The 26,080-nt window shown below is 28.9% G+C and overlaps 6 protein-coding genes across 6 annotated transcripts; 2 read left to right on the top strand and 4 right to left on the bottom strand.

Annotated features, from left to right (window-relative positions):
* Positions 1-168: 168 nt before the first annotated feature.
* LOC128953974 (kelch-like protein 3) lies at positions 169-2,359 on the bottom strand. The gene has a single exon (XM_054299525.1). It carries the CDS (start codon positions 2,031-2,033, stop codon positions 252-254), a length of 1,782 nt encoding a protein of 593 aa, XP_054155500.1. The 5' UTR covers positions 2,034-2,359; the 3' UTR covers positions 169-251.
* Positions 2,360-3,352: 993 nt separating this feature from the next.
* On the bottom strand, positions 3,353-5,186 carry LOC128953976 (perivitellin-2 67 kDa subunit-like). Its single transcript, XM_054299526.1, has 2 exons — positions 4,615-5,186; positions 3,353-4,553 (listed from the first exon to the last, which is right to left on the bottom strand). The coding sequence occupies exons 1-2, from the start codon at positions 5,080-5,082 to the stop codon at positions 3,465-3,467; spliced, it is 1,557 nt and encodes a 518-aa protein (XP_054155501.1). The 5' UTR covers positions 5,083-5,186; the 3' UTR covers positions 3,353-3,464.
* Positions 5,187-11,483: 6,297 nt separating this feature from the next.
* Positions 11,484-14,728, bottom strand: LOC128954057 (glycerophosphocholine cholinephosphodiesterase ENPP6-like). The gene is made up of 4 exons (XM_054299621.1): positions 13,819-14,728; positions 12,420-12,685; positions 12,056-12,199; positions 11,484-11,963 (listed from the first exon to the last, which is right to left on the bottom strand). The coding sequence occupies exons 1-4, from the start codon at positions 14,723-14,725 to the stop codon at positions 11,484-11,486; spliced, it is 1,797 nt and encodes a 598-aa protein (XP_054155596.1). The 5' UTR covers positions 14,726-14,728.
* Positions 14,729-18,292: 3,564 nt separating this feature from the next.
* On the bottom strand, positions 18,293-19,645 carry LOC128954055 (uncharacterized). The gene is made up of 4 exons (XM_054299619.1): positions 19,506-19,645; positions 19,178-19,423; positions 18,548-19,097; positions 18,293-18,348 (listed from the first exon to the last, which is right to left on the bottom strand). Exons 1-4 carry the CDS (start codon positions 19,572-19,574, stop codon positions 18,293-18,295), a joined length of 921 nt encoding a protein of 306 aa, XP_054155594.1. The 5' UTR covers positions 19,575-19,645.
* Positions 19,646-21,294: 1,649 nt separating this feature from the next.
* On the top strand, positions 21,295-22,244 carry LOC128954054 (uncharacterized). The gene is made up of 3 exons (XM_054299618.1): positions 21,295-21,381; positions 21,474-21,976; positions 22,074-22,244. Exons 1-3 carry the CDS (start codon positions 21,342-21,344, stop codon positions 22,242-22,244), a joined length of 714 nt encoding a protein of 237 aa, XP_054155593.1. The 5' UTR covers positions 21,295-21,341.
* A 1,464-nt stretch (positions 22,245-23,708) lies between these two features.
* LOC128954053 (uncharacterized) lies at positions 23,709-24,644 on the top strand. Its single transcript, XM_054299617.1, has 3 exons — positions 23,709-23,794; positions 23,877-24,379; positions 24,474-24,644. The coding sequence occupies exons 1-3, from the start codon at positions 23,755-23,757 to the stop codon at positions 24,642-24,644; spliced, it is 714 nt and encodes a 237-aa protein (XP_054155592.1). The 5' UTR covers positions 23,709-23,754.
* The last annotated feature ends 1,436 nt before the right edge of the window (positions 24,645-26,080 follow it).

The following is a 26,080-nucleotide window of genomic DNA, read 5'->3' as shown; positions in this document are numbered from 1 at the left end:
TGATACTATTGAGATAATTTCAATAAGGTTATATATCATTATAATGTTACCTTGATACATGATAACAGTAATAATAATAATAATCATTTACAAAAAAATAATAATAATAATTATATAATTCATTAAATAACTAAATTATCAACAAAATTATTAAATTAAAAAAAACAATTATTACAAATTATTAATAATAATGATAAAAAATATCAAAATAACATGTAATGTAATTTATCAGTCGTTTTTTTGCGGGGTATTCACGTCCATGTCTTGTCAATGATGGCAACTCCAGCATAACTTCGTCCCATAGACATCTCTTCCGGCAACAGTGACCACGAGTTTATCTGTGGATTATACACCTCGACGGATAACAGATGACTCTGGCCATCATCGCCGCCAATCACATATAGAAAGCTGTCCATTGAGACTACGCCGGCGTTGCGGCGAGCATTGATCATATCGGCGCACTGGTACCAGCTATTGGTAGCCGGATCGTAGCATTCGACACTCTTGCGTACGGCTGGTCCATCGTGGCCGCCAATTGCATACAGTCGACCATCTAATACTCCGACGCCGGCTCCACTTCTACGCTGAGACATATCACAAATCAATGTCCACGTGTTGTTCACGGGATTATAATACTCGACAGATGACAGACACTGTCGACTGGCGCCATCGTAGCCGCCMACGGCATAAATGCCGCCGTTAAGTGTGGCCACACCTACTGATGAGCGTCGGGTAGACATCGGCGTAATGTATTGCCACAAATCTTTTTTCGGGTCATACACTTCGGCCGACTGTAGGCCAATTGTACCATCGAAACCGCCGATAGCATAGATCATATTGTTGAATAGGCCGACCCCTAGCGTTGACCGCTTAGCCAGCATTTGTCGACACTGTTTCCACTCTTTGTGCTGCAGATCAAACCTGTCGACTGTATTGATACGCGACTGTCCATTGAAACCACCGATTACATAGACTATACCGTTATGAATGGCTAGTCCAGCGCGACATCGACGATCAGGTAGATTGGGTTCCAGTTTAATCCATTGGCACAGCTTAAAGTCGTAGTACTCGTTCTCGGAGACGGCTTTCGGCGATTGGCCGCCAAATACCAGCAAACACTTGGCCCGTCCCATTGGTTTGCGTCGCCGAAAGCGTGCATTGTTCGCCACCGAAATCTGGCCATTACAGAGATGATATTTCATGGCTTCGATGAGCAGATCCTTACAGGTGGCGTCGCTTTTGATGATCGGATACTCGTCTTCAATGCGTACAAGACTTTCCTGAGTAAAGCGCGGAAATCGTATGTGTTGTATAAGCGACGACAAACACTTCATACGATCGGTTCGGGCGTATAGTATCCAAGCAATCAGTGCCGACAGTACCACTTGTTCGCCATCCTCTCCAGTGTCCAACAGATCCGAAGATATTATTTGAGCCACTCGTTCACCGGTCAACTGCATAAACTCTTCCGATTGGCGCGAAATGGCCACAAAGTTATTGTATATATAGTTCATTGTGAACTCTTGGAGATCAGTACAGCCGAGCAGTTCGGCAAACCCGTAGACGCCCAGTGCGTTCTCCGGATGCAACTGGGATTCAATAAACTGGACACAAATGGCCACCACATGGTCGCAGTCCAGCATTTTTGCGGCGCTCATCAACTGTTCCACATTATCGGTTCTGGTGTCCACTTGACCCGTATAGGACCACTTGATAATCTCGTTTAATGCCATGCCATCCACATTACGTATATGTATCTCGCACTGGCCACTTTCTACATATTGGCCGCCGCTCGGCGAACCGACAAACATGGCCTGAAAGTACTGCAAACTGGCGGCTAAAACAATACGATGGGCTACAATTCGGTGATTATCGTCGGTAATCAAAGTCACGTCGCATAGTTGTGGTCGCATAGAGTACATTCCCAATAGAAAATAATCGGGTCGCCAGTCGTTGTTGGCGTTAGCGGCGGCAGTGGTCGTGTTGTTGTTGCTATTGTTGTTATTGTTGGCCATTGTTAGTGACGACGACATATGAAATGTGATAAAAGAAAGAGAGAGAGAGAGAGAGAGATCACTCTTAAAATGTGTCCACTTTTATGATACGATATATGGTTCACCGTAATGGCATCGTTAGCCACTACAACACCAACAACAACAACAACGATGACCCGAAAATCAACACTTGTTAAGTGTTGGCCTCACGGATAACATCTGATGGTCTATCGATATATGAAATGATTGATATTATTATTATTATTATTATCACCACAAACAACAAGAATCAGTAGCTGTTTGGATGTCCTATCAGATCGATGTGTAGGCAAAACCAGTGGCCACTCAATAGGTTTCCGAAAAATTATTATTATTATTGTTTATGTGATTATAATATCATATAATAATAATAATAATAATGTCGACAATGTATTACATTATCATATCATAGACTCTATATTATAGTAGTATTTTATATATAGTTATCTATTTTATTATTATTACTTTGTATTATATCCTAACTGTGTTTTTGTTTGTTTGCTTATATATAGTAAATCTAATACAATGTATTGTTATCCATGTTATCCATTCATTCATTCATATTATTAATAATATATTAATTATATTCAAATATGTTGTTATAGTATTATTTTTTTAGTACATTGTTTATAACAACTTTTTATATTTAAAAAAAATACGATATATTATTAACAATAATAGCAATCATATGCTGTACTTTGTGTTATACACTGTACAGTATAAGCCTATGACTTAGTAAAATACGTACTGAAATGTCATTTAAAAAGTAAAATATTCAATACATACTGTACTACACAATGTGTTTAGTGTTTATTGAATGCTATGTTATAAAAAAACATTATGCAATTGAATTTACATTATTTTAAAAAGTTTATTCAATAATGCCATCTAACGACTAATTTTTTATTAATTTTTATTTTTAGGAATTTTAAAGTCAATTGTACTTGATAAGTTTTTTATTTAATCTTAAATAATATAAATAAATAGTTTTTAAATAGTTAATAAATTGTGTGGTATATCTGAAAAATTAGTTAACTTAATAGTTAGTCCCCTTATAAATAATTTTTACTATTATGTTTTGATTACATATCATATACATATGTATATAATTATAATTAACCGTAATTTAGTATTGAAATATTTGTTATAAATTAGTCTAAAAACTAAATTAAAAACGTTAATTAATTTTTTTTAAATAAATCAATCAATCATCAAAATTTGCAATATACTTATTATAAAACTTTTATTTGTTATAAATTTTTAAAAATCAATTAATTTAAAGACATAATTCATACAAAAAAATAACAAAAGAATTATTAATTAATTAATTTATATATTAATTTTGTTTTTATAGTTGTTTTGAATGAAAATCAATTGACATATAAAGTACATCCTCTCTCTCTCTCTCTCTCTCTCTCTCTCTCTCTCTTTCTAGACATGAATATCGAGTATTTCTTTGACTTCAGTGGAATCACATTTTGCTTTATGAATGGTCAGCGCTTCGGTAATTTTGCAGAGATTGCAAAACACCTTTTCCTTACACTCGCCGATGTGGCTGTGCTTCTGGGTCTCGATAAACGACTCGACCGAACGGGACAACTCTATAAACTGGTCTTTGTCAGGTACTTCCTGTGCCTTGAGCTGATCCGCTCGGTTCCACAAGGCTTTGGCGGCAGCAATAGTTTCGTCGACATCACGCAAATGGTCGGACATACACTTGTCGGCCACTATTCGTTTACAGAAGAGTTCGATGTCTTGAAGTGATTGGATCCGATCTTCCAATGTTTTCAGATACTGTTTGTTAAGTTTGGCCGTTTCGCGGGTCAAGAAATCAGCGACAGCTTGTTTAATATTTTTGACATCTGTGTGAACCGGCGACTGGCGGCCAATAACGGCATCCAATGCGGTCAGCTCTTCGGTTACGGGAACTGCCGTATACTTGTGAAACAAAGTCAAGGATCCTCTCAGATCTTCGAGCAGTGCTTTGTCGAGTTTGACGCGAACCGCTTCGGTCACCTGTGTCTTCTTCGGTCCGCTGACCAGATTGGTGATCGGTTTGAGCGAACCGCCAAAAAGCCACGGATCCCGTGGAACGCTGTCCCACCATTCTGGCCAATTGTTTCCTTCGCGCATCAGATTGGCTTTGCCGCCGTAGAAAGCAGTCATAACTTCGGCGCTCTGTGCAAACTGACGACTCACATTCTGGACGTCCTTAGTGTAGCCGCCCTTGAGTTTGACAACAGACAGGAACGACGCTTCGGCGTTGACTTTCAAGTCTTTTTCAGACATTTTCAGATGTAAATTGGACTGCAATTCAATGGACTGTTGAACAAAACCGCCAAATATGCCGCTATCGAAGTAATGGGTACCGAATGTGTCGACAAACTCAATGTACTTTAGAGGATCTTCGGCATAAGTGGCCGGCAATATATGGTCAACAAAGTCACTGAAGTCTTTGTCAGGTTTCAGCTCATAGTATGGATGCAAATCTACACGTATGGCCGATACATAAGCCGATACCTAATAAAGGAAACATTTAGTAATGAATTCAACCGATGAGGAGGATTAGATCATAACTCGCCTCAAGCATAGACTTTGTGCTATTGATTAGGTTTTCCTGTGCTTTCTTGTAGCCGGAGCTCAACGAGTAGGCGCCGTATTGTATGGTATTGATATCTAGACCCACATCTACGGCAGATGTTTGCTTAAAATCTTCGGTAGACTCGATGAAAGCCGTTTTGGTGTTGACCACACCGCCTGGAATCGTATTGACGGCGCTGACCTGATCGGGAATGTCAAAGACAATGCTCTTGTCGTACGGATGTGTCCACTTCTTGCCTTCATTGCAGGTCAACGATACGACACTTCTCTGAAAGCCACCCGTTTGGGCCAAATCGGTGGGAAACATATCCAGTTTGGATACGTCAATACCTCTGACCAATTGCTGGATACCCGACGGAAAGCTGTTGCATGGCTTGTCCGCGGCCCGTAGCCAACCGCTGCAAACGGCCAGATATACTACAAGTATCGGTGCTATTAGTCGAGACATTTTTTTAGTATTATTGTCGTCGACAACGAAAAAACTAATTGAATCAATTGATTGCTTGACATTTAGCTTAAGTAGTCGTGACTTTAGGCCTCTCTCTCTCTCTCTCTCTCTCTCTCTCTCTCTCTCTCTCTCTCTCTCTCTCTCTCTCTCTCTCTCTCTCTCTCTCTCTCTCTCTCTCTCTCTCTCGTTAGATAACACACACATATTTGTCAATCAATCAGTCATTCAGTCAAGGGGTTTGAAATGATATTATTATCCGATAATTGCGTAAAACAATTGTTTGTTAATCACATATTAGAGAATTTTGTGCGAAAATAAAATTGTCTGAATTAATGCTTTTTTCTTTTTGTTTTAATTAAATTATATATTTATTATATTTTTAAAAATAATTTCAATATCTGGTCAAATTATTTGTTAGAAATAAATTAATTTAATTAATTATATTTTTATTGAGAGATAATTATTGCAATATAACAATTATAGGTAATTGAGAATATTTTTTTACAATATATAACTTATAATTATAAATTAGTTATAATATCAATATAAATTCAATTTAATTACCAATAAGTTATATCATAAATTAATCACACTTACATTTGTATTATTATTATAATTATTACATTGTATAATAAGCTCATTTTAAATTAGTTAATTATTATATAAATTATGACATTTGAGATGATAATGAATTTTACTAATAATTAAATATTTATTAAATAAATAACATTTAAATTATCAAATTATGTGACGATGAGAGAAAAGTACTTCAATTATGTTATTTTAATTTTATCACTTATTTTCGTGACACTTGTCGCTGATGTTTGTTGTCCTATATTGAATTGATAATACAGTAATAATAATAGTAATTAATTAAATAAATAAATACGAGTGTAAATCAATGGTTTAATAAGTGTTTATGTAATAAATAAAACTGATAAGATATTTAGCATAAAAAATAAACTATTTAAACCAAACAAAATTGCTTAATAATGACTAATAAATTTTGTACTAATTTTTTTTTAAAAAAGTGTGTAAATAAATATAATTATAATTAAAAAACTACCTTAACATCATCATCATCATCGGTAGGCTTTCCCTGCTGTTTGGCCTCACGTTTACGGTTGCGTTCAATTTGATAGGCCTCCCATTCCTCTCTAGAGTATATCCATTGGCGGACTCTGTCCATCATTCGGGTCATAAAACCCATATTGTCTGAATCCAACAGATAATAATAACAATAATAATTGACAACAAAAATTAATATGATATCTCAAAAACACAATTTACTATTTGGGTATTATTATTATTACTGTACATAATGTAGATAATAATATGAAATGTTAGTTGATAATTTTTTTTGGATGATATTAATATGATAATGATATTACAGTTTTACACACAGTTGAAATTTTTGAAATTTTCTATGAATTAGTACAACACATGATAAATATGTGAAAACATTTTATAATACATCTAAACATAGTATTAGTATTTTACAGCACACAGTGTACTGTATAGTAAAAGTAATATAATTATTAGAAACAAATTGCTGGTTAAAAATCAATATATCTGTATACTATACTGTACCTGTTTAAATTAATAAACAAATGTGTTATATTATTATTATTATTATTTAGTTAATTAATTATAAATACATTTAATTAAAATAAAAATTAATTTTGTTGTTGTTGTTATGTTTAATACAAAATTTTTTTCTCAATATTTAATTATAAAAATATGTTTGTTGTAATGGAAATGTCTGATAATATTATTTATTTTTTTTTGTTACATCACTGCATAGTATATGAAAATGTGTGTTATATGAGGAAATTGTGTCACTAATTCATTATATGCATTATTACATCTATTTTTAGATCTTAACTCTCTCTCTCTCTCTCTCTCTTGAAAATTGTTGTTTGTCTTAAATATTACAGAAAAATCTATTCATTGACCACAAAAACTAATCATTTATATTAGATTTTATTATTAAAAATAGATTTTTATTTTATTTTTAAATTAAAATATTATTTTAGGACAAAGTTTGCTGTTTAATAAAAAAATAATAGCATAATACATATTGTTAATATTGAGATATTATTAATTGCAACTAAATTTATTTTATAAATTTTTCTCACATTTAAAAATAATAATTTATTATTATCAATTGTATCAATGTAAAAAATATGTAGAATAAATACTAATTTGTTGAAATACATATTTTTAAAAATTTATTGTTACATTATGAATATATTTGTCAATTAATAAATTAATATTAATAAATACTTTTTTAAAAAAATAATAATAAACAATTAAATCATATTATGAGATTAACTTAAACATACATTCAAATAATTTAAGAGAGCAAATAAATAATCAGTTATATTTCAAATTGAATGTCAAGTGATTAGCAACTTTCAAGTGTTGTTCAATATATCTATAAAAACAATTAGATATTTTTTTTGTAGTTATCTTATAACTTACATATATATGAATATAAAACAAAATAAATGATTTTATATAATAAAAAATCACATCATATGATTGATAACTGTTTCGATAGTATCCTATGTTTGAGATTTTTATTATGTGTGTCGATCAATGAGACAACATATAGGGCCAGTAGTATGAATCCGATTGTTACCGCTTGTATGGCCATCAGTGTCGACAAACGAGCTGTTTGGCCAAACGGATAGACAATCTCCCAAACGGACAGTCCGGTCATGAAGGCTATGCCCAGCAATTGTTCATTTATGACAACATAGATGAAGATAATCAACGATAAGATTATCAGATATATGAACAATAAGTCGATGGCTGATAACAATGTTTTCAATGTATAGCACCGGCTATTATTAAAACATTGCCATTGATTATCATTGGTGTCGACGACTATGGACAGGGCTACAAATCCGCTGAATGTGCACTTCAGGCCTATTAGCACACATTTGGTGACTTGAGATTTGATAACTTCATAGGTGTCGTCCAATTTGTTAATAGTCTTCATAATTTCAATTTATTATCTAGTTTTCAGTTCAAAATTTGTTTTTTGCACATAATATTTGAACAAATTGTTTAATCCAATAGTTAATGTTATTATATTATCAATTGCTAAATATTTTTCGCATTTAAATAAAACTTAATTACAACAACAAAAATAAATAAAAAATTCAGAATAAATTTATAAATGCAGTATTATAATAATAATTATTAAAATTAATTAACAAATAATATTAATTAAATTTCATGTTTTACCATATGTTTAGAAAATATAATACAAAAATTATATTTTAAAAAATAAAGCAAAACTGAAAACTGATGTTAATCTGTATTGAAATCTGTTTATATATTGATATATATACATAGGATATATCTTTATATTTGTATAATGTATAATAAATTACAATTACCAGTGTATGGTTTAAACGTGTTAAACGCAAGTGTTTAAAATAAATACAAAAATATTAATCCTAAATAAACATTAAAGATGAGACACATGCAGTCATACATACATATACAGTATATTATACAAACAATATATATCACAGGTATTAAAAATAACTTTATCAAATGTGCATATATAAGCGCTTTAATAGCTATTTTTAACAGTAAATATTTATTAATAACAATTTGATAAATATATACAGTATATGATTATCAAGTAAATCAACTGAGCATGGATTAAATAAAAATTTAAAATAAAAATAGATAAATAATATATAGAATTAAATGTTATAATTTAATTTTTTACAATTAACTTAATTAATTAGATGAATTATCAATATATGTAAATATTTTAATAAAATTAACTTATTATTGATGATCACAAATTAGCTAACTGTTCACTAAAGTTAATGTAATGTTATTAGTTGTAAAATTGTTAGATTATTTTAGACAATTATTTTTTTTACTTTGTTAGAAAATGTCATCAAATGGTTTGAAGCACATGAATACATAAGTATAATAAAAATAAATTATTTCAATTGTTTTCAATTACATAATATTACATATACATGTATTAGTATAATATAATTATAGCTAATAATAACAATATAAATTTGAATAAATATTGTTTAAATCGTACATAATGTTGTTAAATAAAAAAATTAAATATTTTATTCAAGCATATTGTAAATTATAATAAAAAAATAATATTCTAGAATAAAAATTATCTAGAATCAATTAAAAAGTCATTAAAAAGTTATAATACCCATATTTTATATAAATATTTGCAAATTAAAAAATATATATTTATTTTTAAAATTAAAAGAAAATATTTAAAAAACAATAAATAAATTTAAATTAAAAAAAGAACCGGTAGATAGAAAAAAACAGATAGTAATGGCTAAGAAATCAGATGATGAATACATTGAAATGTCAGAATTAGGCGGTCGGCCAGTCGGTGGTGAGGGACAGACAGGTAGAGCCCGGAGAACAGGGCGTTCATCATCTCTAGATTCACGGCAATCGTCACCAAGAGGTTCGCTCAGATTACCATCGACTACAAGCTCAAGAAGCTCGCAATCTTCTCCAGATTTTAGAAGATGGCAATTTCCTGGACAAGATTCCAGACAACCGTCTCATTTGTCATTTGATCCAATGCCACAACCAACCAGATGGCCGCCGCCATCACCTCGACCTATACGTCAGCAAAGGAATCCGATTCCCGTTCAGCCGACATTCGGTTCATCATCTCTAGATTCACGGCAATCATCGCCAGGAGGTTCGCTCAGATTACCATCACCTACTAGTTCAAGAAGGTCGCAATCTTCGCCAGGAGGTTCGCTCATATTACCATCACCTACTAGCTCAAGAAGGTCGCAATCTTCGCCAAATTTTAGAAGATGGCAATTTCCTGGAGAAGGTTCCAGACAACCGTCTCATTTGTCATTTGATCCAATGCCACAACCAACCAGATGGCCGCCGCCATCACCTCGACCTAAACGTCAGCAAAGGTATCCGATTCCCGTTCAGCCGACACTCGATCAATCAACTCATTTTACATCTACAGATTCGACATCGAGACAAACACCAACTATATCAGGATTATCACATCGATTGTCACATCGATTGTCATCATCACTTGGGTCACTGGAGTCGCCGTCTACTATCGGTTCAATAGGGTCTCATAGACGGCGGTTATCACTACCAATTAATCCAATACCGTTACCGCCAACATTTCCATTGACAGCTTACTCGCCAGCACAGTCACCAGGACACCGACCTGTGGCTCCAATGGACATCCGACTAGACATTCCTGAAGCTGCTGGCGGTTCACATCGCGGCAGTATTGCCACAACAACGTCCACTGTTGGCAATGATTGCCGAATATGTTATGAGGCGCCACAAATGCCGTACTATATATGCGACTGTACGAGCGGTATGTGTAGCGATTGTCTGTTCAAATTGATTGCCAGTCGCGAACAGACCAACGGTCGACTACTGACCGACGATATGACCTGCGAAGTGTGTCGACAGCCGTATCGCAACATTCAGTTGGTTCGGAGGAGCCTATTGTTGGGATACAGGCAACGGGTGGCCAATGAAATGAATTTGACGCTAAATACGAATCAGTCTTTTGGAGCACATATGTTGCAAATGTTGGGTTCACCACTTCTCTGTTTGGCCGCCTATCTGATACTGATGGCCACATTTTTTAGCGAAAATTTTAAAACAGGAGCCGTTGTAGGCGGTGGTCTGGCCGTCACGTACTACCTATACTACGCCGGTTGGCTATTGCATCAGGTATTTGAACATATCCAACAAAGAGAAGGCCCGGTTGTCGGTGTCCAAGTGGACACATCTAAGGCCCAACCGAAACAACTACGTGATGACAGAAATGATGACAACGATAATGATGGCAGTGATGGTAGTGGTAGTCAACAGGTTTGATTGGCACGGATAGTATCTTATATATTACATTACTATATATTAATTGTATATACTGTATATTAATACTGTATTAATATACATAGAATTTAATATGAGATAAATACCACTAATGAAATCAATTAGTTTTATTTCATAGCATTTAATTTTTTTTGTTGAAAAAAACTAATATTGAAATTTTTATAACCATTAGATAATCTAATTTAGATTAATAGTTAGTTTGAAAAAAATAGTTAGTTTGAAACACAATAAAAACTATATACTCGTATCGTTATTTAGATTAAATTATTAGTATTGTATGGGTTGGATAGGATACTATAGAAGCTAATTGTGCTATGATTTCGGGATTAAGTTAGCAAAGGTAGGATATATGACACTAGTTTCCCGGAAGGAGGGAAACTAATGTCATATATCGTACTTTACTTTAAATAAAAAATTTTATAACATTTTTATTTAAATATTATAATAATCATAATCTCTTTTATTACGTTAAAATACTGTATTCATACAAATTATAGCCATAATTGTGCGCCAATTTTGGCCAAAACGGCAAACACCAGACACCAGTTTAGACTAAATGCTTGGACACCGTCTCCATCGCTATCATCGTCATCTCCATCATTGTCTTCATCATCATCTTCATCACTGTCATCGTTGTCGTCGTCGTCATCGCTTTCGGCCTCTTTCAGCAACAACTCGGTCCGATATTTGCTGCCATTGTTCGGCCGACAGTTGTTCAGATCTAACAGCTCGCAGAACAGATTGTAGTGGTCGACCATTTCCAACGGTTCCGATATGTAGGCCTTGCGAAAGGCCGGGCCAAAGCCGTAAACTATTGTCCGCATTTCGTCCACATATTCGACGTCATAGCCGTGAGCGCCGCCACCTTTGAGCACATTATTATTATCGTTGTTGTCGTTATCATCATCGGAATCATCTCCCGGTGCTGTGTCTGACTCCTGGTGTGGATACACTTTGTCTTTAATTGTAGGCTAAAGAATAAATTCATTCGAAAAAATACATAGATATTAAAAAATTAATTTAATTTTCAATTTTTTTCAATTCTATATTATAGACGACAAACCGGTTCTATATAATAGCCCTCATCGGTGGTCAATAGTATTGGTAAAACATTTTTATGATTTTTCATATGATATCTATCGGGAATATTAGCCTTTCGGTAGACATTGAGTCCATCAACTTTTGCTTGTCTTAATTGATGAAATACCTTAATAATCAGATAATAGTCTAACTTATTAATTAATTAATTGATTATCATTATCTATATTTAATTTTCATACATCATTAATTAGTTATATATTTACACAATAAAAAACTTAATTAAAAGTAATTAATAACAAACTATTCAAAAGTGTATAATTTTAAAGTTTATAATAATATTTTAATACAAGTGTATAATAAAACTTTATGTTATTATTATTATTTACCTCATCCTCCTTATCCTTTTCGGGCAATACCTGTGCCACTGATCCCTTACCGATAAACAGTTCGACATCATTGAAGTCCAGATAGTCTTCGATGTCAATGACCCGAAAGCCTTCCTTAGAGATCATTCCGTGATCTGAAACGATCACAACGTTTACATCGTCTTCCAGTTTCTCTTCCAGTATGTCATCGTATAAGTCATTGATTATCTTATCGATGGCTCGGATAGCCTGTTTGGTTCGCCTATGACGGGGACCGTATTCATGACCTACCGATACCACGAAGAGATTTTTATATAAATATAAGAAAAAATCAGTCAATTAATTATATATTTCTAATAATAGTAGTTTTTTGAGTGTTTGAGAAAAATGTTTATTTGATCTAAAAGTTTATTAATCACATTTTTTTATTGACATAAGTTTTTACTGTATTTTAACTTTAGTTTTAGTTGACAAAATTTTTTGTATGCTTATTATCGACTAATGTAAAGTTAATCCTAAATTTAGATATTTAGATTATTAATGATGCAAAAAAAAGTTATGATAGTTTAGTAGTTTAACTGATAAAAGAAAAATAAAACAAATTATATATGAAAATTAATTATTATTAGTCATATTTGAGGATAGATTGAATAAATAAATGTATATATATTTTTGTTGCTCTCTCTCTCTCTCTCTCTCTCTCTCTCTCTCTATTTATCTTTCTCTATCTATCTCTCTCTCTCTTCTCTCTCTCTCTCTGCACGTGCCATATGTTAAACATTTCTAACAACTAATATATCAATAAATTTTGAATATCAACAATAAATCAGCGAAATTTACTACTACTACTACTACTACCATATATAATAATAACCTACTACTGATATATTAATAATATCCAAAATATTATTTTATATACTAAGATATATTAATATTTTAATTTATTATAATTTCAATAAAAAAATTGAAATATCTCAGATTTAATGATTAGTATTGAAAAATGTGAAATATATTGTAATAATAAAACTGTTTATGTAAGATATATATACAGTATATATGTACCATATTATGTCTGTACTTTATAATAAATTTATAGCATATATAAAATTTTAAAATAACTAATTTTGTTGTTAAAATACAGTTACAACAATCAACAACAAAATTGGTGGGTTTAGCCAAATTAGTTACGCTATTTAAAGCAAACTAAAATATTATAAGTTAATTATGTATATATAAAATATTATAAATTAAATTAAGCTTAATTAAAAAGCAAATACTAAGCATGTATAAAAAAGTATATACTATATACATGCCATACATTCACATAACACAGTGCAGTGGTATTATTGCACTGGTACTATAAATAGGAAATGTAGATGTTTTGGACATATAATATATAATATATTTATAAATTATATACCATTGTAATCGACAAACTCGTAGTACAGTAATGCCAGTCTATATTTATTATAGGAGAAGTCGTCCAAAATTTGTTTCATATAAGTCCGGGTCTGATTGTCTGCCTCATCAGCGCTGTATAGTTGACGATACTGGTGGCACACATAGGGTTTTGTGCCCCTTATCCTTACTTGGCAACCGTCCCACAAGTACATAGCCGTACGACAACCGTTTTGTTCGGCTGTCACCCACAACGGTTCCGTTTGGTTCCACCAGTGCGAGTGAGAGGCGTTACGATGCGGTGACATCAGAAACAGTTCGTCCCAGTCCTGGTCGTACATATAGTTTTCAAACATACCGTGACTTTCSGGATATAGGCCAGTCATTATCGAATACCAATTGGGATAGGAATTGGCCGGAAATACCGGTTTCACGTATTTGGCTGTAACACCGTTGGCAGCCACTCGCGGAAAGCCTATTAACCGTTTGTCTCGGGCAACATAATCCCACCGAAAGCCGTCTACTAATATAACCAACAGTTTGCTGCCCTCTTGGCTGACATCGGGCTGACTGTCATCGTCATCATTATCCTCTTCTTGATGAACATCTTCATCGTCTTCATCATTATCATCACTATTGTTCCCATTGTTGTCGTCTTTGTCTGGCTTTCCATCGTCATCATCGTCTTTATCATCATTGTTACTATTATTGTTATCAGTTGTTATCACTGATGCTGTTGTCGTGTCTTCATCGCCGTTGTTATCATCATTATTATCATCACCGACAATATCTACATCATCGCCGTCGCTAAAACGTTTAAAGCGTTCAATAAGTGGCCGCCGATCGGATGGCAAACTATTGACACCACCACTGATTGCTAACAATATGTTTATTAGCAGACAAATAGTTAAAATAAATTCAATTTTCATTATAATTGAATATTTGAGACGACACTTCACATTAGTAAATAGCTTTAATAATAAGTGATATGTTGTGTTATAATTAAATAAAAAAATTGATTCAGTTATGAGAGAAAAGTTAGTTAGAAATGAGAGATATGTGTTTGAAAATAGAGAGAAACAGAGAGAGAGGAAAGTCAGTCAATCGGAGCACACAGTTATGTAGGATATAGTTTGCACACAAACTTTTGATTTTGTTAATGACTTTGAATGTTGTGATGAAATTTTTTGGCAAAATTCCCATCACTTTTGACTTAATCAATGTCCTCTCTCTCTCTCTCTCTCTCTCTCTCTCTCTCTCTCTCTCTCTCTCTCTTTCTTTCTTTCTTTCTTTCTCTCTCCTCATTCACCCACTATTTCGATCACTTATTAACTCAAATTTTATTTAACAAGATTTCTATAATTAAATTTCTATTCAATAAAAATAATAATAATCTATTGTATTGTAAATTTGTGACATAAATTAAACATTTAATCCAAAAAAACTATATTCCAACAGATACTTTATAATACATTATTATTAGATATTAAATTAATTAATTATTTTTTATGACTATAGCTGTGACATATGGTGACAATTGTTAACAATTTTTTTAATACATTACTGTTATTTTCAATGAAATATAGTTGAAATAAAATTTAAAAATCACAAAAATTTATTAGCTGTTAGTAATAATAATAATAATAATATTTTATGTTAGTTTTTTGCTACAAAAAAATGAGAAAATAATAATTATTCTATTAATTTAATTAAAGAATATAATATAACTAATAATAAACTATTTATACAAAAAATAAACATATTATTAAAACTATTTAATAAAAGTTGCTAGCTACTATATAAACTTTACTAATCTTATATTTAAAAATGTCTTGCTAGTTACTCATATATTGACATTAAAACAATAACCATTTACATTGTTTAATAGATAAAATTTTTCTTATCAAATGTCAATTAGTTATTATTAGTTATTATTATTATAATCAGAAAAAAAGCTTTTTCTCATAAATAAGTTATTGAATATCATTTATCTTACAGTTATCAAGATATAGATTTCTTATAACTATTTTCAACATAAATTTTTATAAAATTGTGTCAATAAAACAATTATTTTTTTTTAAAAAATACTTATAGTATCTGATTTCTGAAATTTTCAATCAATTTAAAAACATATAGTTATCAGTCATGTCTTTACCGATATTGATCTGTTGTGTAATTTGTTTGATATTTATTGTCCCGTCAACTGTTGCCAACCAAACATCGGTAAGTTATTAAATTGATTTGATAATACATTAATATTAATGAATAATATGTAAAATATTTTATATTATCTAAGTCAACGATTTGCGGTCAACCAATTGATTCAATATTATCGGACTTTACCGCCGAACCTATGGTTAAGTTGTGGATATTTTCCGGTAACCGCTACTACCGAGTGGACAATTTTACTGCCGTCGATAGACAATCAGCTAATAATGTGTCACAAATTGGATTTATCAGTAATCTGAATGAGAGTTTGGTCCCACCCATTGATATTGCATTTGCTGACAACAATACATATCATCTCATAAATGTCTGGTTTGATAGATTGATGTCCACATAATTATTGTCTCCATAATAATAATAATAATAATTTTTAAAATATATTATAGAGTATGAATGATACCGAATGGATACTGAATAAAGATTGGCATCTATTGAATATCACTAATGGCATCAAAAGACCAAATAATGAGACTATTTTAGAGGGTTTAGGATCTAATTCTTCAGTTATTAATAATAGTGATTATCTTAATTTTGTAAAACATGACAAACAAATTGATATCAGTTCAGTAGACTATAGTCACTGTACACTAATAACAAAACGGATTAATATAGTTACTGACAAATTTGGTGATAACTGTACCAATAGGATAGCGTGTGTCCATATAAAAGATAAAACAATTGATAAGAGATTTCTGGTCAATGATTTTAACGGACTGTCCATCAGTCATGCCATACGAACTCAGCACCACTTATATCCGATTGCTGGCCAATATGTCCTGTCTGTCAGATTGGCTGAACAAGTATATTGGCAACCAATGTGTTCACCATTGAATTTGGATCAATTGATTGTCTGCAAATCTGATCCAACAATTGAGACCACACCTACAATAACTACTGTCACTATAATCACTGATTACTTATCCACAGATGATTCATTATCATCGATACCAACGAAGGTTTTAATTTATGTTTCAAGTATTGGCGCCGTTATTATTATTGCAATTATTATCATCACTATTGGTAACAAAATTAATTCATATTTGAAACAAACCAATGGTATGTAAATGTTATATATAGATAATATATAAATTAATTTACAATTAGTTTTTTATATAATTTCTATATTGATTGATTGATTTTTTAGAATTAATTATTAATTTAATATATTTAATACTAAGATAGAAATATTTATTTTATTTAGTGCTAAACATATCAGGAATTTACAATAAATAATTATAAGTTTTTAAAAAAWATATATATTATTATTAATTGATTATACTGCTTAATAATTTTACAATTTATAAATTCAACCAAAATAAATCAAACTTTAGTTTTATAAATATTTTGATTAATTAATTTATTAGATTATATATATATATATATTGGTTAATAATTTTGTTATCATATTCTAGTATATAAAATGGACAGTAATGTCAGATCTGATGAGATTAATATCGATAGGATTAGACATATATCAAGATCTGATGTACACATTGAAGTAAGTGTTATAAAAAAAACAATAATATATTTATGATTATATGAATAAGTTTTGATATTTTTTCCAAATAAAATAATAAATATTTATAAATATAATTTCAACCAACAGATGAATCATAAATCTACACAATTTGACAACTTATACGATAATTATTATTTAGTGTGAATCGGGGGTTTTTTTATATACCATTCATAGTAAAACATTATGAAAAATTATTTTTAAATATTTGTATTTTTGTTTTTTAGTAACAAAAATGTTATGTTTATAATTTATTTCTTGTTAATTTATTATATATTTCCATAAGATTTTCATAACATTATCAATGTAAAATAATTATTTAATTAGATTATAAAATTAATTACTTCAATAATAATATAAATAATAATTGAAAATAATTGTGATTCAGTAAAAATGTAAATATTTTACGGTAAATATAATTTTTGTAATAATTTAATGTCAATAAATATTTGTATAAAAAAAATTATAACATAAACTTAGAATAAAAAACAATTTCTAATTATTATAACAAAACAATTATTTAAAAAAAATCAATCAAACAAAAAAAAGAGTCATTATTTTAAAGTAGAATAAAAACAATTTAATAGTTTAATAAAATATAGTTTTGAAAACAAATTTAAATACTATATAAATAATAACTAATTTATCCATTTATATGATAGTAATACTGAAATTTGTAATTAATTTTTAATATTAGATAAGAAAAAATTACTATATTTTTTATCAACTAATAAATTTGTTGGACATTTAAACCTTAACGAGAGTGACTCTTATCAAAGCCAAGCGAAGTGCCCACCGATGAATTGGTACCTATTATTGGGTGATAATATACACAATTAAATTAATCGGTAATACAAAACAAAAAACAATAATATAATATTTAAATAATAATATTTGAATTATTTTAGCAATAATATTGAAAGCATTGAAATAAATATTTAAAATTTAATAATTTAATAACCTTTTCGTAAGCGAATAACTATGAAAACAACTAAAATAGTGATAATACTGACTACAACTATAATAGCAATAATAAGCAAAATGATATAAATTAATGATTTAGTATCGGATTTGGATTTCGTGCCACCGATGACTGCCTGTACACTGGTTTGCGGCGTACAAGCAATCAGTTGATCTAAATCTAGAAGACGACACATTGGCTGCCATAGTGTACTATCCATAAGCCTATCAAACCGTACGGGACAGATATGTTGGCCAGCGATCAGATGTAGCTCTCTTGGCGTTAGTATAGCATTGGTGATGGGCTGTCCATCGAGATCACTGACGGCAGTCTCGTTGGGATTCATACACTCAAACGCTATCTCTTCGTAGTCGCCATTTTTCGTCATCTTTGTTGTCGTCTTCTTCATGAGTATACAAATAACAAAACTTATGGAACTGATGACAATTTTGTTGCGACTATTGGCCAAATAAATCAAATCATATTTCAAAGTTTTGCCCAAACCCTCCAATAGTGTACCGTTAGGTCTTTTGATGCCTACTTTACTGTCAACTAATTGCCACTCATTGGTTAGTATCCATTCGGTATCAGTTTTGATCTATACATCAAACAAACAATAAAATATTGATTTAAATCAATTACACACAACTGTATAAAGTTTTTGTTATTGAGACAAACATTTATAAGATGATAGCGATTGTTGTCGACAAATGCTAAATCAATCGGTGCGACTAAACTTGTATTAAGACTACTAATGGATCCGATTGTCGATACATTACTGGTTGTATATCCATCGACTACATAATGATCGACGAGATAATAGTTGTCACCGGAAAATATCCATAATTTGGGATAATTATCAATAGTTTTGATTACCGATAATATTGAATCTATTGGCTGACCGCAGATAAGAGCATTGGATTTCTTGAATGATTATAATAATTATTAAAAATAGTAAAAATGTGTTCAACAACTACAACAACAAATAATAATAATAATAACTAACCGATTGGTCAACAAATGTTAGACAAAGTATACAAAACAAGTTTATTATCAGTAAAGACATGGCAAACATTCACACATAAGTCACCAAAAAAGTAAATTTGTGATCAAATTTTTTTCTGTTATGTTTTTTATCCGATAAATAATATTTAACAATAATAATTGTTTTTAAATTAAAAAAATATTTCTCGCACTCTAATGCTAATTAACTAAATCAACTAATTAACACTGAAAATAATTGCCAAACTTTATCACCAAATTGGGGTCAGTTTGGATAACCGGATGATTTTAGTTATTTTATTTGATATACTGATATACATTACTGATAAATATAAAAAACATATGCTTTTTTACATAAATAATTTTAACTTCAAATGTAAACTGCTTTAATAAATGATTTTCTAAAATATAATAATATAAATTCAAGACATTTTTTTTTATTTAATTACAATATTACTATAGACTAAAATTTAAATATGAAATTTAGATAATGAGTTTGTAATATACAAAATTTGATAATTTATTGAAAATTTTAATATTATTAGACAATTTTTTGTAATATATTTTTGTGATTATTTTAGTTGTAATCGGTTTTGTTTGTGACTATTGATAACCAGTTCATTGATTGATTGACTCCGCGATTGTCGCCAATGTTTTCGGAGACCAAACCAACCAATTGTGAGACACTCTTAACATTGTATTCATTGGACACATAGACGCCAACAATGATACCCATAGCCAGAGCCAAACAAAATACACAGATATCACCCAATATACCCATTAATACGAATACGGCTGTTTGATGAGCACCGGTAGGTTAGGGGTAATCAATAAAACAATTGTTATATTACTCGAAACAATAATAGACAAAAAATTAATTAAAATTAACTCAAATAAGAAATGCAATAAATTATTGTTTTTTTTAATTGCAATTATTCGAAATACACGAGTATTGTATAAAACACTGAATGCACGCGCGTTTCAAATTTGTTGTTAAATATTAGCTATTTTTAATACTTTATATAAAACTTTTTAGTGTGTGATATACAGTATATATTGTCAATAATTCAAGTAATAAATATATTATTTTTTATGATCAATCCTAACATAAAAATAAGACAAATTGTTTATTTTTTAAAAACTTTTGTAAATCATTTATTAATATTTTTATTTTTTATAACTTAGTTTAGTTTTAAGTAAACATCTATTACTAAAGAGGCATTTATTAATTTTATACAATTACAGTAATTTATTAGTATTAAGTATTTGTCTATTCATATTGTAATGTATTTAAAAAAACATTGATTTAATATATTAAAAGTTTCAAAAACTATTATTATTTTTTAAAATTAAGTCAATATATTGTCTATTGATTAAATTAATTACAAAGCTCAGTACATTAAATAAAAAATATAACTTTAAATAATACATTTAACTACAAATGTGCAAAATGGTTAAATAAATGCTTAATTAATTACCGGTAAATAGTTTTTTTTATTGATTTATTTGGTCAAATCAATTAATTATCTAAATATGAAGTATAATAATAATAATAAACAGCCTTTTATTGTTATTAATTATCAATGAAAAAGTGTAATGTTAATTATTTAGTATATTTATAAATTTATAGTAAATAATATATTTTTATTTTAAAATAATTAATCAAGAAAATATGGTTTTATTTACGATAACAAATTTTTTAATAAAATATTTAATAATGAGAAAATTTATATATAAATACCGAATAAGTTTCATATAAAGCATAAATTAATTTAGTTTAATATATTGTATAAAACAAAACAATTGTTTAACAAAAAAYAATATTTAACTTAAAGAAAAAATGATTCAAATACTTATTTTAACTCTAACCATATCTTTGGGTAATTATAAATATTATTATTTTTTGTTGTTTTTAAAACCATTTATAAAAATAATATTAACATTAATTTTCTTTTAATATTTTGATTGTCAGCCACAGCCAGTCTAAGGGAAGACCATCAGTTCATACAATGCGCTAAACAACGGGTTAACGCACTCAAGGGGTTGTCCGACGACCAACTGATTGAACGGACTCAACAAAATCTTGTCGATGCCTCACAATTAGTGGCCAAACGAGCCTCAGCTGCCAAAGCACAAGGATTGGTATGTTATGATACCTTCAACAATGATTACGGAAAGTCAGTTATGGCTATTATGGGACCGACTGGTGAACAACAACTGTTGAGTAATGCCCGAAACCAACGGGAATGGTCGTCGGCAACTAAACAGATCGCAACAATGACTGAGTATATTATGTGTGACGAGGCTTATCGGGCCAATCATATTAACGATGCGGTTGAATGTAATGTGTTTGAAAAAAACGGTTTAGCACTGACCGAGTTTACAGTCAGTCTACCCATCATTGAAACAGTTATGGGTGCCGGCGGTGYCCTAATGAAAGGTTGTTCACCACCAATGGCATCGGTTATTACACAGGTATGTTAAACCAATATATAATATTAATATATAATGTATAAAAATTATAAAAAGTACAATTAACTAATTAATTAAAAAATTATGTATTATTTTTTAGATGAAGAATCTCTACGGAAAGTTGTATTCTGCTGGCAAACAGTGCTCCCAAAGCCAGGATCTGCCGGTTGACCAACAGTGCCGTAATCTGAAAATGTTTAATCTAGAGTTACGTCGATTGGGTCAGTTGGGAGCATTGGTGGCCGCATCTAAAATTCCGACACCTTTTTAATTACATATTAATGTATTTAATTTARMTATAGTTTTATAGCATTTAACAAAATATGTTTTAAATAAAACTTTTATTAATTTATTAATAATTTATAAAAGATAGAATAATTTAAATAAACATTTTATTTGAATAAACAAATTATAATTTTTTWATTTTTTTCTATTATAAAACATTTTTATAATTCAAACTATTGTAATTAGCAAAAATTGTAATTAATATTTAATATAAATGTATTATACACTATTATCTATTCTATATAATATCAATAAAATAAAAATAAAATAATAAAAATTTTGAGTATTTGACTTTTACATATACAGTATATACTGTACATTAAATAAAATATTAATTTAATTGTTATGCTATATAAATAACTATATAAAAAATAAATTAAAATATTGTATATTAATTATAAAAATTAATAAAATTAACATTAATTATCAAACTTAAAAGAAATAATTTATTATAATTAATAAATATCGGCATTTAATGGTGTGCTTAAATTTTTGTAACTATAATATTAATATTGTGCAATAAGTAATAATTTTTATAATTTATTAATATATTTTCATATAATTCAACGCTTAATTGCTTTATATTTTATAGTTGTGAGCAATATTAGAATAATTGTCTAATCAATGAAAATAATTATTAATTTATAAAATTTCTATTGTTTTAAAAATTTTATATTTAGTTAAATGTAATGTATTTCTAGAAAATAGTATACCTAGAAAACACTTAATTAACACATAAATTATGCACTAAATATAATTATAAGTTATACTGTATGTGTATAAGTATGATATTTTTAGTGTTTTATAGACATACAGTTTTCTAGAAATACATTACATTAAAATCGTTGTAATTTTTAAATAATTCATATTAATAAGTAATATACATAAAAATTTATTAGTATTAAGTATTTGTCTATTCATATTTTCAAAGTATTTATAAAAACATTTAATTTAAAATATTATAAGTTTCGAAAAATTTTATTATTTTTTAAAATTAAGTCAATATAAAAAATAATAATATTGTCTATTGATTAAATTAATTACAAAGCTCAGTGCATCAAATAAAAAATATAACATTTGACTACAAATGTTCAAAATGGTTAAATAAGTGCTTAATTAATTTCCGGTAAAATGGTATTATTTATTAATTTATTTGGTTAAAACAATTAATTATCTAAATATGAAGTATAATAGTAATAATAATAAACAGCCTTTTTGTTATTAATTATCAATAAAAAAGTGTATATTAATAGTTTACAATTAATATTTAGTATATTTATATATTGAATAGTCTATATTTTAAACTTAAAATAATAAATCAAGAAAATGTGTTTTTATTTTCGATAACAAATTTTATAATAAAATATTTAATAATAAGAAAATTTATATATAAATACCGAATAATTTTTATATAAAGCATACATTAATTTAGTTTAATATATTCTATAAAACAAAACAATTGTTTAACAAAAAATAATATTTAACTTAAAGAAAAAATGATTCAAATTCTTGTTTTAACTCTAACCATATCTTTGGGTAATTATAAATTTTATTATTTTTAAAACCATTTATAAAAATAATATTAACATTAATTTTCTATTAATATTTTGATTGTCAGCCACAGCCAGTCTACAGGAAGACCATCAGTTCATACAATGCGCTAAACAACGGGTTAACGCACTCAAGGGGTTGTCCGACGAGCAACTGATTGAACGGACTCAACAAAATCTTGTCGATGCCTCACAATTAGTGGCCAAACGAGCCTCAGCTGCCAAAGCACAAGGATTGGTATGTTATGATACCTTCAACAATGATTACGGAAAGTCAGTTATGGCTATTATGGGACCGACTGGTGAACAACAAGTGTTGAGTAATGCCCGAAACCAACGGGAAAAGTCGTCGGCAACTAAACAGATCGCAACAATGACTGAATATATTATGTGTGACGAGGCTTATCGGGCCAATCATATTAACGATGCGGTTGAATGTAATATATTTGAAAAAAACGGTTTAGCACTGACCGAGTTTACAGTCAGTCTACCCATCATTGAAACAGTTATGGGTGCCGGCGGTGTCCTAATGAAAGGTTGTTCACCACCCATGGCATCGGTTATTACACAGGTATGTCAAACCAATATATATACAATTTATTTGTATTAATAGATTTGTATTAATATATACTGTATAAATAATTTATTATTATTTTGTTTTTTAGATGAAGAATCTCTACGGAAAGTTGTATTCTGCTGGCAAACAGTGCTCCCAAAGCCAGGATCTGCCGGTTGACCAACAGTGCCGTAATCTGAAAATGTTTAATCTAGAGTTACGTCGATTGGGTCAGTTGGGAGCATTGGTGGCCGCATCTAAAATACCGACACCTTTTTAATTACATATTAATGTATTTAATTTAAATTTAATATTAAATTAATTGCATTTAACAAAAATTTAAAATTAGCATTTAACAAAATGTGTTTTAAATAATAACTAATTAATAATGTATAAACACAGAATAATTTAAATAAATATTTTATTTAATAAATATAATCTCTAAACTAAACCTTGAAAATCAAATTCAAAAAGTGTTTTTATAAACATTTTCATAATTTAAACTATTGTCTCCTATTACTTCCAAACTAATATCTCTAAATATATATCTCTAAATAATATATCTGTAATAATTATTATTGTTAATGACAATAATTAATTAATATCTAATTTAACTAATGCATTAAATGCAATATTATATTAAAAATATTTGTTTTACAAATTTTCTAAATTAATAAGTTAATTAGAAAAATACAATTATATAATAGTTATTGTTAGATATAACTTATTAATTTAAATATACAATAGGAGATAAAATATTGGACAAATTTGTAATAACTAAACCTAAAAATAAATATAGCAGACAAATGTTTGACAAATATAAACTACTTTTATATTAGACTAATTGATAAATTTATTTTTAAAAAAAAATTATTAAATTATTATTATATTATATGAATAAATATGAAACCATTGATATATATGATGTCTAAAGATAAGTAAACGAATAGAAAAATAAAAATTAATTAAACCAACAAAATTATTGGCACTAATTATAGTTAGTGTTAAATATAATAATGATTTAATTTTAGTATTTTGGTAAAATATTTTTTTTAATTGTTAAAATATATAATTATTGGTCTAAAATAACAGTAATTTGTATTAATGTAACATTTATCCTAAATTTATAATTTTTGTAAATTTTATATTTAACTACATAACTATATTTTAAAAGTTAAATAATTATGTAATTTAGATAATGATATTGTAATATAGAAAAAATATGATAATTTTTCGAAATTATAAATACTAAATAATTTTTTTGTAAAATTTTTTAAAGATATAGTTTTTAGTTATAATCGGTTTTGTTTGTGACTATCGATAACCAATTCATTGATTGATTGACTTCCCGATTGTCGCCAATGTTTTCGGACATCAAACCAACCAATTGTGAGACACTCTTAACTTTGTATTCATTGGACACATAGACTCCAACAATGATACCCATAGCCAGAGCCAAACAAAATACACAGATATTACTCAATATACCCATTGATAGTAAATTAAACAACAAAATTTATAGCAAAATTTATAAATTAATTTCCATAATAAAAATTGTCTATTGTTTAGCCATTTAATTAGTCAATAATTAATTGTTTTAACTGTTAAAATGCACGTGAGATTTAAAATTTTATTACACACAATCATAAAATGTAATAATTGTTACATATATTTGACATTAATTTAGTTTTAAAAATCAATTATTTAATAGAGATT

Source organism: Oppia nitens, unplaced genomic scaffold, assembly GCF_028296485.1.
Source record: "Oppia nitens isolate AA-2021 unplaced genomic scaffold, nextdenovo-longstitch-racon4-pilon3 scaffold24_pilon_pilon_pilon, whole genome shotgun sequence".
Classification (NCBI taxonomy): domain Eukaryota; kingdom Metazoa; phylum Arthropoda; class Arachnida; order Sarcoptiformes; family Oppiidae; genus Oppia; species Oppia nitens.
Note: the sequence above shows the minus strand (reverse complement) of the source record. Positions and strands in the feature narration are given on the sequence as shown.

Bases quoted from the DNA above. Each gene is read 5' to 3' on its own strand.
- LOC128953976 (XM_054299526.1), bottom strand. From the start codon at position 5,082: ATGTCTCGACTAATAGCACCGATACTTGTAGTATATCTGGCCGTTTGC. The intron at 4,554-4,614 runs GCGAGTTATGAT...TTCCTTTATTAG, and splicing joins GCACAAAGTCTATGCTTGAG to GTATCGGCTTATGTATCGGC.
- LOC128954055 (XM_054299619.1), bottom strand. From the start codon at position 19,574: ATGTTTGCCATGTCTTTACTGATAATAAACTTGTTTTGTATACTTTGT. The intron at 19,098-19,177 runs GTTTGTCTCAAT...TTTGATGTATAG, and splicing joins ATCGCTATCATCTTATAAAT to ATCAAAACTGATACCGAATG. The intron at 18,349-18,547 runs GTATTATCACTA...ACCCAATAATAG, and splicing joins TGCTATTATAGTTGTAGTCA to GTACCAATTCATCGGTGGGC.
- LOC128954053 (XM_054299617.1), top strand. From the start codon at position 23,755: ATGATTCAAATTCTTGTTTTAACTCTAACCATATCTTTGG. The intron at 23,795-23,876 runs GTAATTATAAAT...TTTGATTGTCAG, and splicing joins AACTCTAACCATATCTTTGG to CCACAGCCAGTCTACAGGAA. The intron at 24,380-24,473 runs GTATGTCAAACC...TTTGTTTTTTAG, and splicing joins TGGCATCGGTTATTACACAG to ATGAAGAATCTCTACGGAAA.